General features: G+C 42.4%; 1 protein-coding gene across 1 annotated transcript in view; it reads left to right on the top strand.

Annotated features, from left to right (window-relative positions):
- Positions 1-14,110, top strand: part of dnah10 (dynein axonemal heavy chain 10) — a 278,366-nt gene that overhangs the window by 143,001 nt on the left and 121,255 nt on the right. The window contains exons 34-40 of the mRNA XM_059994530.1: positions 441-593; positions 2,035-2,223; positions 2,570-2,716; positions 7,775-7,966; positions 8,980-9,098; positions 9,246-9,404; positions 10,159-10,294. Coding sequence (XP_059850513.1) covers positions 441-593; positions 2,035-2,223; positions 2,570-2,716; positions 7,775-7,966; positions 8,980-9,098; positions 9,246-9,404; positions 10,159-10,294 — 1,095 coding nt within the window. The remainder of the gene's footprint in view (positions 1-440; positions 594-2,034; positions 2,224-2,569; positions 2,717-7,774; positions 7,967-8,979; positions 9,099-9,245; positions 9,405-10,158; positions 10,295-14,110) is intronic.

Raw genomic sequence — 14,110 nt, 5'->3', positions numbered from 1 at the left:
AACACTGCCATCTGCCCACTGAGAGAGATTTCAGGTTTGATTTGGGTGGATTGTACACCTGATAATAAAGCATTATTTAACACTGTACTTAATGTTCTGTACAATCCCTCTCCCTGGAGTTGTACTTTGAACTAGTGATCTACTCTCAATGTAAGTTTTTACAGTTGTTTAATGTGAAGCTAATGACTATATTATTGTCATACTTAGTTCCAGCAAGTCTTACTGGATGAAGATAAAAGGGAGGAAATTGACACCTTTGCCTACTCTGGGCCTCTGTCACTCCAGCCTTAGACAAAGTGGTTCACCCTTTACTGCCCTGTAAAATAGGCTGGAGACCCCTCGAGTGTATTTATCAGCTGCTTAGAGTAATTGGAGAAGGACAATAAATTCTGATCTTTCCAGAGTGAATGAACATGTGAACCTGTGGCTTTTCTCACCAGGCGATGGGGAACATCCTGTCGGGACTGGCTCAGTGTGGTGCCTGGGGATGCTTTGATGAATTTAACCGAATCGAGGCTGCGGTGCTGTCAGTTGTGTCTTCACAGATCCAGACTATTCGCAATGCACTCATACGGCACCTAACCAGGTTTCAGGTAAGGAACTGTGCAACGATCTATATTCTTGGCACTCCCTGACCTGGTGAGGTTTTGTGTTACTCTCTGTTTTATTTTTCTACCACCTGCAAGCCTTTGTTCTTTATGTTTGTTTCCTTGTTCTGGAGGAAGTAAGTAGAGAACAGTGCAAATATCTTAGGTATAGATATATATAGCCAGCGAGCCTAAGGCTTTTATACAGTACTGTAGTAATTTTATGTATTGCACGGTACTACAGCTGCAAAACAAATTTCATGACATATGTGAGCGATGATAGACCTGGTTCTGATATGGGTCTCTATTGTGGACTGAGAGTGGGGAGGGGGCAGAGAGAGGGCAATCATAGTTGGGAAAAGGGGAAGGGAGAGGGGAGGGAGTGGGGAGCACCAGAGAGACATTCTTTAATGACCGATAAACCATTTGTTTAAATCAAGTGACCTTGTCTGGTGTCTCAGGGCTGGGTGTGTCTGCACCCACACCACTCCCACCATTTCTGCGGCACTCCACCATCACCATTCCAAATATCCTATGCTCCTGCCAGATTTACAAACACTCTTTCCTCTCCACGTTGACAAAGACAGTACTGTGCAAAAGTTTTTAGGCACCCTAGCTAATATATGTGCCTAAGATTTTTACATAGTACTTTATATGATTCATATCTGACTCTCTCACTGTTCCAGATGTGGGAAGGGGTCAGGAGGGATGAACAAAAAGAAAAGAGAGCAAAGTAGATGGGTGAGTGTGGGTTACCTGACCCTGGGAGATCATTCTATCTGCTTGTTGTCCCCTTTCCATCTGGTTCCATCTAACACATACAAGCCTGATACAGATGTTGACCCAGAGTGTCAATTTAAAATTTTTATCTCCACTGGAATTGTTGATCTGCTGAATTTTTCCAGTGATTTTTCTCCCTCTCTCCTCTCTCTCATATCTCAATTTCTCTCTCTATCTAACTCCAACTTTGACTCTAACTCTCTCTGTCAGTCTCTTTCTCTAACTTTCTCAGTCTCTATATCTCTCAATCTCTATTTATATCTCAATTTCTCTCTCAATCTCTTGCTCTTGCACTCTCCCACTCTTTTGCTCACGCTCTCTCACACTCTCTCTTTCTCATGTTTCCGTCTTGTGTTTATCTTTCTTTCTGTGTGGTGATCTGTCACTCGTGGTCTATAGTGTATCCTGCTCTTCAGCCTATCTGACAGTAGACTGGTTATTTTCATCTTTGTTGGCTTACCACATGATGTGGTTAATTATGGAAGATACACTGAGGTGGTTATTATTTCTTTAGCCTAATTTTGATCTTTATGGATACAGACTTATAGACTGTATCATGAACACCAGTTGTATTACTCGTGCACGTATGTTGTCATCATCTGTTCTGACGGAGATGTTGGTAATCTTGCTGAGTTTCCTTGCACTCACTTTGACACTCCTTCTGCAGTTTGACGGGCAGGAGATCTCTCTGGATAGTCGGATTGGTATTTTCATCACTATGAATCCTGGATATGCTGGGCGGACAGAGCTGCCGGAATCAGTGAAAGCTCTCTTCAGGCCTGTGGTTGTCATTGTTCCAGACCTTCAACAAATCTGTGAAATTATGCTTTTCTCAGAAGGATTTCTGATGGCAAAGGTACGATAGAAAATTCACTGAATTTCTAAAATAAAATTCTCTTTGTTTATAATTAAGTTACTTCAGAAAGTCATGGAACGAGATAATCCATTCCCCGTTGTCTACATCAACTGAAATCCATCTTTCCAGCATCGATCCCAGCAGGTTACAGCTAAGCACATCCAGAGCTCTGATGATGTCTCTGCCAACTCCACACATGAAACATTTTCCTCATCTCCCTCTAATCCTTCCACCAGTAATTTTAAATCTCTGCCCTCTAGTTTGAAATTACTCTGTTAACTTCAATGGTTTTATGTTAAAGTAATTTACACTCAGTTTATTTTAATTTTTTTTCATTGAAATACAGATCCTTGCAAAGAAGATGACAGTGCTTTACAAGTTGGGCAAGGAGCAGCTTTCAAAGCAACATCACTATGACTTTGGGCTTCGAGCTCTCAAGTCTGTACTTGTTATGGCAGGAGAACTGAAGAGAGGGTCTCCTGATATCAGTGAGGTAAAGCTGGGGCTTACATAAATAATTGTTTGCTTGGTTGGATATAAGATCACACTTCCTAGAAATAGCTTCATTTGTGAGCACTGATTGCTCAGAATTCCATCCATGGAATTAGCAAGAGAATTACTTTTTTCACTTAATCATGGAATCTGGGTATTCATTGCCACCCCAAGCTACCCCTGTATTGAGTAATATACTCAGTCATCTCTGAGGGTAGTTAGGAGTTCATAAAAATGCCGTGGGTCTGGGATGACACAGAAATCAACTAAGAACTGCTAACCCTCTTCCCTGAAGTCACTGTGGTGCTTAGAAAAATCAGTTTCATAGTCAATATTATCTGTTTGAGCTTTTCATTCCTACGAGCAGCTTGTGGTTGAGCCAACTAAGGAAAAGGCAATTTTGGATTGGGTGTTGTGTAATGAACAAAACTTGATTAGGGAGCTTAAGGTAAAGGAACCCTTGGAAGACAGTGATCATAACATGATAGAATTCACTCTGCACTTTGAAAGGGATAAGCTAAGATCAGATGTATTAATATTATTATGGAGAATAGGGAATTACAAAGGCACGAGAGAGGAGCTCTTCTATTATAGAAGAAATAAAGGTGTAGACTATTTTCTAAACAAGGAGAAAATTCAGAAATCAGAGATGCAAAGGGACTTGGGAGACCTCATGCAGGATTTACTCAATGTTAACTTGTAGGTTGAGTCAGTGGTGAGGAAGGCAAATGCAATGTTGGCATTCATTTCAAGAGGACTGGAATACAAAAGCAAGGATGTAATGCTGGGGCTTTAGAAGTCAAAGAAAATAAAAGCAAAAGAGAGGGCATATAATCTCGCAAAATTAGTAGAAAATTAGAAGATTGAGAAGCTTTTAAAATCCAACAGAAGGCAACTAAAAAGCAATAAGGAGGAAAAGGATAAAATATGAAGGTACGCTAGCCAATAGTATAAAAAAGAATTCCAAATTTTTTTTTCCAGGTTCATATATATGGAGTAAAAGAGAGGTGAGAGTGGATTTCAGACAGCTGGAAAATGACTCCAGAGAGGTAGTAATGGAGGACAGAAAAAGGGTGGATGAACTTAATACAGTGATGTTAGAAAGTTTGTAAACCCTGTAGAAATTTCTCCATTTTTGCATTAATATGAACTAAACTATGATCAGATTTTCATGTCCTAAATTTTCAGTCCTAAAGCTAGATAAATAGAACTCAATTAAAGAAATAACACAAATCATTATACTTGTTAATTTATTTATTGAGAAAAATGATCCAATATTACATGTATCTGTTGGAAAAAGTATGTGAACCTTTGTTTTCAGTAACTGGTGTGATCCCCTTGCATAGCAATGACTTCAACCAGACGTTTCCGGTAACTGTTGATCAGTCCTGCACATCGGCTTGGAGGATCTTTAGGCAATTTCTCCTTACAAAACTGTTTAAACTGTAGGTGTTGGTGGGCATCCTTGTATGAACTGCTTGCTTCAGGTCCTTGTACAACATTCCTATAGGACTAAGGTCAGGACTTTGACTCAGCCATTATGAAACATGAATTTTCTTCTTTTAAAATCATTTTGTTGTTGATTTACTCTTGTCTTTTGGATCATTGTTTTGTTGCATTATCCAACTTCTATTAAGCTTCAGGTGATGGACTGCTACCCTGGCATTCATTTGTAAAATATCTTGATACAATTCTGAATTCATTGTTCCCTCAACAATTGTAAGTGGCCTAGGCCCTGAGGGAACAAAGCAGTCCCAAACCATGATGCTCCTTCCACCATGCTTCTCAGTTGGAATGAGCTTTTGGTGTTGGTGTGCAGTGCCCTTTCTCCTCCCAACATAGCAGTGTGCATTTCTGCCAAGAAGTTCAATTTTCATCTCATCTGACCACAGAACATTGTCCCAAGTGGCCTTTTGCAAACTTGAAACATGCAGCAATGTTTTTTTTTAAGAGGACAGTGGTTTCTTCCTTGGTGTCTTTCCATGAATATCATTCTTGCTCAGTGTTTTTATTATAGTGGACACATGAGCAGATACTTTAGCGTTGTTCTAGAGATTTCTGCAGGTCTTTTGCTGTTACTCTGAGGTCCTTTTTCACTTGTTTCAGTATTGCATGTTGTGCTCTTGGTGGATCTTTGCAGGAGGTCCACTCCTAAGCAACAATATTGGATTTTTTCCATTTGTAGACAATTCCTCTTACTGTGGACTGATGAATACTCAGGTAATTAGAAATGTTTTAGTAGCCTTTTCCAGCTTTATGCAGCTCTACAATTCTTCTTCTAGGGTCCTCTAAAAGTTATTTTGATCAAGCATGGTGCACGTAAACAGATCTTTCTTGAGAAGCGCACCCTCTGTCAGTAACCTGACTTTGCGTCTTTTTTATAGGGCAGGATACCTCTATGAACTGCACCTCCAATCTCATCTCATTGATTGGAACACCTGACTCCAAATAGCTTTTGTAGTAAGCATTAACATACTTTTTTTCAAATAGTACATGAAATATTGGATATTTTTTCTCAATAAATAAATGTGTAATTTTTTTGGTGTTATTTATTTAAATTGGGTTCTCTATCTAGTTTTAGAACATGTGAAGATCTTTTTACATTTTATGTCATATTTATGCAGAAAGAGAGAAAATTCTACAAGATTCACAAACTTTCTAACACCAGTGTATGTATTTTACATCAGTCTTCCCTGTGGAAGACACTAGCAGTATGCCAGAAATTTTAGAGTATCAGGAGGCAAGAAGTGAGTGTAGTTGCTATTACTAAGGAGATGTTTGGGAAGCTGAAAGGTTTGAAGATAGATATGTCACCTGTACCAGATGAACTACATCCCATAGTTCTGAAAGAGTAGCTGAAGAGATTGTGGAGACATTAACTATGATCTTACAAGAATCACTAGATTTTGGAATGGTTCTGGAACACTGGAAAATTGCAAATGTAAGTAAGTGTATGGTAATGCACTTTGGTAGAAGAAATAGAAGTGTAGACTATTTTCTAAATGGGGAGAAAATTCAAAATTCAGTGATGCAAAAGTACTTGGGAGTCCTCATACGGGATTCCCTAAAGAATGCAAGTTGGTGGTAATGAAGGCAAATGCAATATTACCTTTCATTTTAAGGGAACTAGCTTATAAATGCAAGGATGTAAAGCTGAGTCTTTATAAAGCAGTGATCAGACTGCACGTGGAGCAGTTTTGGCCATTATCCAAGAAAAGATCCGCAGGCATTGGAGAGAGTCCAGAGACGGTTCCAGGAAAGATTCTAAGAATGAAAATGTTTATATATGAGGATCATTTGATGGCTCTGGGTCTGTACTCACTGGAGTTCAGAAGAATGAAGGAGGTATCTCATTGAAACATCAAATATTGAAAGGCTTAGATAGAGTGGATGTGGAGAGGATGTTTCTTATGGTGGGTGAGTTTAGGACCAGAGGGCACCGCTTCGGAACAGAAAGACCTCCATTTACAATAGAGATGAGGAGGAATTTCTTTAGCTAAAGGGAGGTGAATCTGTGGAATTCTTTGCCAGAAACAGTTGTGGAGTCCAAGTCACTGGGTGTATTTAAAAGGGTAGTTGATAGGTTCCTGATTAATCAGGGTGTCAAAGGTTACATTGAGAAGGCAGGGAAAATGGGGTTGAGAGGGATAATAAATCAGCCATGATGGAATGGCAGATCAGACTCGGTGGGCTGAATGGCCTAATTCTGTTCCTATATCTTATAGTCTTACTCCAGATTTAATTAATTACTGATTTTATATTTTCCAGCTACTGGGATTCCAATTCCTCTCTAGATTTAACCACTATATCACTTTACTCCTCCTTGAGATCTCAAATGTTATATTTTTGCAAAAGAAATTAATGAAATTGATCTGAATTAACTCATTAAGCAGTTGGGATAACGAACAGCAATTGGTTACTGTGAATAAAGATAAAGATTTGCTTTATTTGTCACCTGCACATCAAAACATACAGAGAAATGTACTGTTTTGTAACAATGGCCAACACAGCCCAAGGATTGTGCTGGGCACAATCCACAAGTTCCACAATACTTCCAGCACCAACCTAGCATACCCACAATTCACTAACCCCAACCATAATTACAGTGATCCAGGAGGAAAAAAGTCATAAATCACTCAGCGTGGAAAGAGGCTGTTCTGCCCCATACTTCCATGACAATCAGTGGGCACTTTTCAGATTAATCTCCTTACCCAACAGTTGATCCACAGCCAATCAGTGGACACCTGTCATATTAACCTCCACACCTAGCATCTGGACTATAGCCAATCAGTGAGCACCTTTCATGCTGACCTCATCATCCAGCACTTACTCCACCTTCCGTGTTAACCCCCTCCCCTGGCACTTGGCTCACAGCCCTCTGTGCCTAAGTGATTCAAGTGTTCATCTAGACGTTGGAGTGACCCAGCTTCAACTGTCCTCTTAGGCAATACATTTCTGCTACTCACTAGTTTCTGAGTCAATCTGAATCTCTGCCACCCTTCCCCTAAATTTATGTCCAGCAGTTTCATGTACCTCTGATATGGGGAGAAGTTTCCTACAGTCTATTCAGTATAATTTTATATACTCAATCATATCGCCTCTTAACCTCCCTGCTTCAGGTAGAATAGACCCTGCTTCTCCAGTCTCTCCTTATAACTGAACTACTCCATTCCAGGCAACACCTTGGTGATCTTCTGTATACCCTCTGACTTAGGGATCAGTGTACTTGGTGGAAGGTTTAACGTGCCTTTACTTCACGTTACTAACTAGGCAGTTTCTGCTGGATTTGAATGAGCTGCCCAGTGTCATAGTTGCTGCTAATCCATGACCAGTTATTCTCATCACAGCTCCAAGCTTTTGAATTAAGGGAGTAAAGGAGAAGGATTTAGATTTGACTTAGTATGTAGTAACTTGCTTAAATAAACATTAAGTTTGTGGGAGATTAATTTTTTTACAGATATATTCAGTGACATACAACATACAGTTGCAAGATTAATGTTAACCATCCTTGAAATTATGTCAAAGCAATTTGACTATGTCACTTGACTTGATCTACTAGGATGTGGTGCTGATGAGGGCACTGAGAGACATGAATCTCCCAAAGTTCGTCTTTGAGGATGTTCCCCTCTTCCTGGGCCTGATCGCTGACCTATTTCCAGGGCTGGAATGTCCTCGTGTCCGTTACCCTGACTTCAATGATGCGGTGGAACAGGTGCTTGCAGAGAACCATTATATTTTATTGCCAGTTCAGGTACGGCCAGATGTATTTCCCTTCTACTTCTCATGCTTCATTTGCAATTACATTAAAATTAAGCAATGATCTCAAAACAGTAAACTCTTTAATTCATTAGTTGCTTCTTTCTTCTGGCAGCATATTGAGAGATTTCCGACATAGCAAAGTATGATTTGAACCTTTCTAACCGAACTGCAAAATAGCATAATGTATTCTGACTGACATTTAATATCTTCTTTTTTGATTTGTTAAACATGTTTATAATTTCCATTGTAGGAATTGGCTAAGCAAAATGTAAGAAAGATCTAGCTGAAGACACTGTCAAAGAAGGCTTTCTTCTTGATTAAGCACGAACTAATTCATGGATTGTATTTTGTAGGAGTTGTCAGTCCTCTGACTTATCTGCAAGATATAGTTAGGAGAATTCCTTGTCTCTATTGAGAGAAGTCTGAGGAATCCTTCAGTATTTGAGCGAACATTTATACCTCATCTGATTCTCCAAAACAGAGAACAGGGAACAAGCCCATGCTATGTTGACCTAATTAAGCTAGTAATTAAGTGCCTTACTAAATCAATCCCTTTACTCCATTCTGCCTACGTAATATCTAATCCCTCCATTCATGTGCCTATCCAAGAGCCTCTCGAATGACTTTACCATTTCTTAGATTAAGTTGATTCACATGCAGAAATGGACTGCATGAAGTGGATGGCAGTTCAAATAATCTACAGCTGTCAAATATCACAGGGCAGGGAGAGTTCTTCTATCCTTTAAAGTGGTGGCAATTCTATCCTGATGATTCATGAAGTGTATTCTCACAGAAATACCATGCAGTGCCTAAATACCAGATCCGTCACACCTTGCGAACTTAACACATAACCCCACAGCCCTGGTGTAGGTTCTACCTAGGACACCAGTCTGGAGCATTTTTGGCTTTTGTTCTAGCATTGAGATAATTTGGAGTTATTCTTCCATATTTGGTGAAAATCCAAATGTATCTGGTGTAAATAGGTGAGAATCTGCTCTTCTACAGGTGGATAAAGTGGTGCAGATGTACGAAACAATGATGACTCGACACACCACGATGGTGGTTGGACCCACTGGAGGTGGAAAGACTGTGGTCATTAATACACTTTGCAAGGCTCAAACCAGGTGAGATCTAACACTGGCTGTTCTGTATTTAGAAGTCTGAAACCTTCACAGTCAGATGTGCTAATGCATTCGTGTAATGTAGATAGGGAAAATATTCCATAACCTGGTTTGGAAACAATGTCTCTTGGTTTTTCCTTTATCTTATAGAATGTCACTGGTGACAAAATTGTACACACTGAATGCAAAGGCTGTCAGTGTGATCGAGCTCTATGGAATCTTGGATCCTGTGACTCGTGACTGGACCGATGGAATTTTATCAAATATATTTAGAAATATCAATAAACCAACTGACAAGAAGGAAAGAAGGTAAAATTCCGATTTAATAAGTTAAATAAAAATGAATGTCCCATATCATTAAAATCAGAATGTCCCATATCCAAAGGCTCATTCTGATGGGCTTAAAGTATCAATACATCCACTGATAATTGTTTGATAAGAGTTGTTAATTGATACAAGGTTAAATTAAGAGATTTGCCTTGTCAATTTCCAAAGCAAATCTCTTAATTGGCCTCTGGTAGTAAACTGATGATCTACACACATGGGAAGTCAAAGCCAACACAAAATCAAAAGAGAGTGCATCTAATAGGGCAAAAATTAGTGGGAACTTAGAGTATTGGGAAATTTTTAAAAACCAACAGAAGGCAGCTAGAAAAGCCATAAGTGGGAAAAGATAAAATATGAAGGTAAGCAGGCCAATATAAAAAATAACACTAAAAGTTTTTTCAGATATACAAAGAGTAAGAGACAGGCAAGGGTAGATATTGGGCTGCATTCTCCTGCCTTCTCAGATTACAACAGTGGCCACACTGTTGGAAGGTTGTATATCTTTGAAATTCTCTGCTCCTGTGAGCTGTTGAATAATTCAGCCGATTGTGGTACAAAACATCCTAGCTGTCATGCTTCTCAGCTGACAACAATGGCCACACCTTGTTGGCTGTACGACCTTTGAGTTTGAAACAGGTATTGTAAGGATACAGGTCTGCTTCTATTTCATTTCTCTTCACATTAGCAACTTGCAGTGAGGTATGGTGTTGGAAACATGATGGTATAACTTTTACAGGTATATTTTATTTGACGGTGATGTGGATGCACTCTGGGTGGAAAACATGAACTCTGTGATGGATGACAACAAGTTGCTGACACTGGCAAATGGAGAACGGATCAGGCTGCAGGCTCACTGTGCCATGCTCTTTGAGGTAATGTTCCAGCATATCTGTTCTGCAAGGAAGGCATCTTTGCCTTTAGGTCAGTAAATGAAGGCCAGCATTCTGGAGCTTCCCTCTTTCCCTCAGTGAGAAAGGGAGTGGTACAATTCCACATGAACACTATGGCCATGAAAGTGCACCATGGCCCCTACCTCTTCAGGAGGCTAAGGAATTTCAGCATGTCCCCGTCAACCCTCTGCAATTTTTACAGATGTACTATAGAAAGCATTCTATCCGGATGTATCACGGTTTGGTAGAGCAACTGCTCTGCATGTGGCCACAAAAAAACTGTAACAAGCTATGGTCACAGCTCAGCCCATGACAGGAACCAGCCTCTACACTTTGGTTAGTTTAGATAGGCACATGGATGGTAGGGTGTGTAGAGTGATGGTCCTGGTGCAGGTCAATGAGAGTAGGCAGTTTAAATGGTTCAACAAGGACTAGTTGGATTTAAGAGCCTGTTTCTGTGCTGTACATTTCTATGATTATGACTTCTCATTGCCTCAGAAAAGCAGCCTACAGAATCAAAGACTCTACCAACCTGAACACTCTCTTTTCCTCCCTTCCATTGGGCAGAAGATATAAAAGCCAGAAAGCACATACCAAGGACAACTTGTAACTCATATTTATAGCACTATTTAATGATTCCTTTGTACAACAAGATGAAATCTTGATCTCACAATCATTATTAATTGGCCTCATTCTCACTATGCACCTTATTGTCTACCTGCGCTGCTCTTTCGCTGTAACTGCAACACTTCATTCTGCATTCTGTTATTTCCCCTTGTCCTGCCTTGATGTATTGATGTGATGAAACGATCTGTATGATAGCATTCATATAAAGCTTTTCGCTATGTCAGTACATGATACAATAATTGTTCATTCATAATGTGCTGTGTCATATGACATGGAGGATCATGGTCTTTCCATGACTATGATTGCTCTTGTCAAATTTTTCTACAGAAGTGGTTTGCCGTTGCCTTCTTTTGGGCAGTGTCTTTACAAGCCAGTTGACCCCAGCCATTATCAATACTCTTCAGAGATTGTCTGACGTCAGTGATCACTAAATGAGGACTTGTGATATGCACCAATTGCTCATACGACCATGCACACCACCTGCTCCCTTGGGTTCAGTGATCCTGATCAGAATGGGATAAGCAAGTGCTACATCTTGCCCAAGGATGACCTGCAGGCTATTGGAAGGAAGGAGCACCTTACACCTCCTTTGGTAAAGAAGTATCTCCACTCTGCCACCCGAGTGACAGAAATAAACACAACATGCTGCAGCTGCTGAAAATCTTGAGCAACACACACAGAATGCTAGAGGAACTCAGCATGACAGGTAGCATCTATGGAGAGGAATAAACAGAAGGGCATTTGGAGGGTCTGCATGTTAGCACCATTATTAATGGGCAGCTGCGGAATTATGGGGGAGTAAGTGAGCGAGTGGAATTAAGGGAATGACACCGGCCCAACAGGATGCTTGACCTCCTGTTTTAAGGAAATGTGAGCAAATCACCTACCAATCTCCTTGGCAGTTGGATAAGCAGCCAGTGCTGGGGTATTGACTCAGTGGTTGTGGGATCTGGGAATACAAACCTGTGGGAGCTGGGAGTACAAGCCCATGGCTCCTGGGAATACAAGCCCGTGGGACCTGTGAATAGAAGCCTGTGGGACATTGGAATACAAGCCTGTGGGACATTGGAATACAAGCCTGTGGGACATTGGAATGCAAGCCCTTGGGACCTGGGAATACAAGCCCCTGGGACATTGGAATACAAGCCCATAGGACCTGGGAATGCAAGCCCTTGGGACCTGGGAATACAAGCCCATGGGACCTGGGAATACAAGCCCGTGGGACATTGGAATATAAGCCCGTAGGACCTGGGAATACAAGCCCGTGGGACATTGGAATACAAGCCTGTGGGACCTGTGAATACAAGCCCATGGGACATTGGAATACAAGCCCGTGGGACCTGTGAATACAAGCCCGTGGGACATTGGAATACAAGCCAGTGGGACCTGGGAATGCAAGCCCACGGGACCTGGGAATACAATCCCGTGGGACATTGGAATACAAGCCTGGTGGACCTGGGAATACAAGCCCTTGGGACCTGGGAATGCAAGCCCATTGGACTTGGGAATACAAGCCTGGTGGACCTGGGAATACAAGCCCATAGAACCTGGGAATACAAGCCCGTAGAACCTGGGAATACAAGCCCACGGGACATTGGAATACAAGCCTGTAGGACCTGGGAATACAAGCCCACGGGACCTGAGAATGCAACTCCTTGGGACCTGGGAATACAAGCCCACGGGACCTGGGAATGCAACTCCTTGGGACTTGGAAATACAAGCCCATGGGACCTGGGAATGCAAGCCCTTGGGACCTGGGAATGCAGGCCCATTAGGCTTGGGAATACAAGCCCATTGGACTTGGGAATACAAGCCTGGTGGACCTGGGAATACAAGCCCTTAGGACCTGGGAATACAAGCCCATGGGACCTGGGAATACAAGCCCATAGAACCTGGGAATACAAGCCCGAAGAACCTGGGAATATAAGCCCATGGGACATTGGAATACAAGCCTGTAGGACCTGGGAATACAAGCCCACGGTACCTGAGAATGCAACTTCTTGGGACCTGGGAATACAAGCCCGTAGAACCTGGGAATACAAGCCCACGGGACATTGGAATACAAGCCTGTAGGACCTGGGAATACAAGCCCACGGTACCTGAGAATGCAACTCCTTGGGACCTGGGAATACAAGCCCGTAGAACCTGGGAATACAAGCCCACGGGACATTGGAATACAAGCCTGTAGGACCTGGGAATACAAGCCCACGGGACCTGAGAATGCAACTCCTTGGGACCTGGGAATACAAGCCCATAGGACCTGGGAATACAAGCCCACGGGACATTGGAATAAAAGCCTGTAGGACCTGGGAATACAAGCCCTTGGGACGTGGGAATACAAGCCCACGGGACCTGGGAATGCAACTCCTTGGGACTTGGGAATACAAGCCCATGGGACCTGGGAATACAAGCCCATGGGACCTGGGAATACAAGCCCATTGGATTTGGGAATACAAGCCCATAGGACCTGGGAATACAAGCCCATAGGACCTGGGAATACAAGCCCGTGGGACCTGGGAATACAAGCCCGTGGGACCTGGGAATACAAGCCCGTGGGACCTGGGAATCCAAGCCCATTGGACTTGGGAATACAAGCCTGGTGGACCTGGGAATACAAGCCCATAGGACCTGGGAATGCAAGCCCCTGGGACCTGGGAATACAAGCCCTGAGGACCTGGGAATGCAAGCCCTTGGGACCTGGGAATACAAGCCCTAGGGACCTGGGAATACAAGCCCTTGGGACCTGGGAATGCAAGCCCTTGGGATGTGGGAATACAAGCCCACGGGACCTGGGAATGCAAGCCCTTGGGACCTGGGAATACAAGCCCATTGGACCTGGGAATGCAAGCCTTTGGGACCTGGGAATACAAGCCCTTGGGACCTGGGAATACAAACCTGGTGGACCTGGGAATACAAGCCCGTGGGACCTGGGAATACAAGCCTGTGGGACCTGGGAATACAAGCCCGTGGGAACTGGGAATGCAAGCCCTTGGGACCTGGGAATGCAAGCCCATTGGACTTGGGAATACAAGCCCATTGGACTTGGGAATACCAGCCTGGTGGACCTGGGAATACAAGCCCACAGGACCTGGGAATACAAGCCCACAGGACCTGGGAATACAAGCCCACGGGACCTGGGAATACAAGCCCGTAGAACCTGGGAATACAAGC

This window comes from Hypanus sabinus, chromosome 18, assembly GCF_030144855.1.
Source record: "Hypanus sabinus isolate sHypSab1 chromosome 18, sHypSab1.hap1, whole genome shotgun sequence".
In the NCBI taxonomy this organism is placed as follows: Eukaryota; Metazoa; Chordata; class Chondrichthyes; order Myliobatiformes; family Dasyatidae; genus Hypanus; species Hypanus sabinus.
Note: the sequence above shows the minus strand (reverse complement) of the source record. Positions and strands in the feature narration are given on the sequence as shown.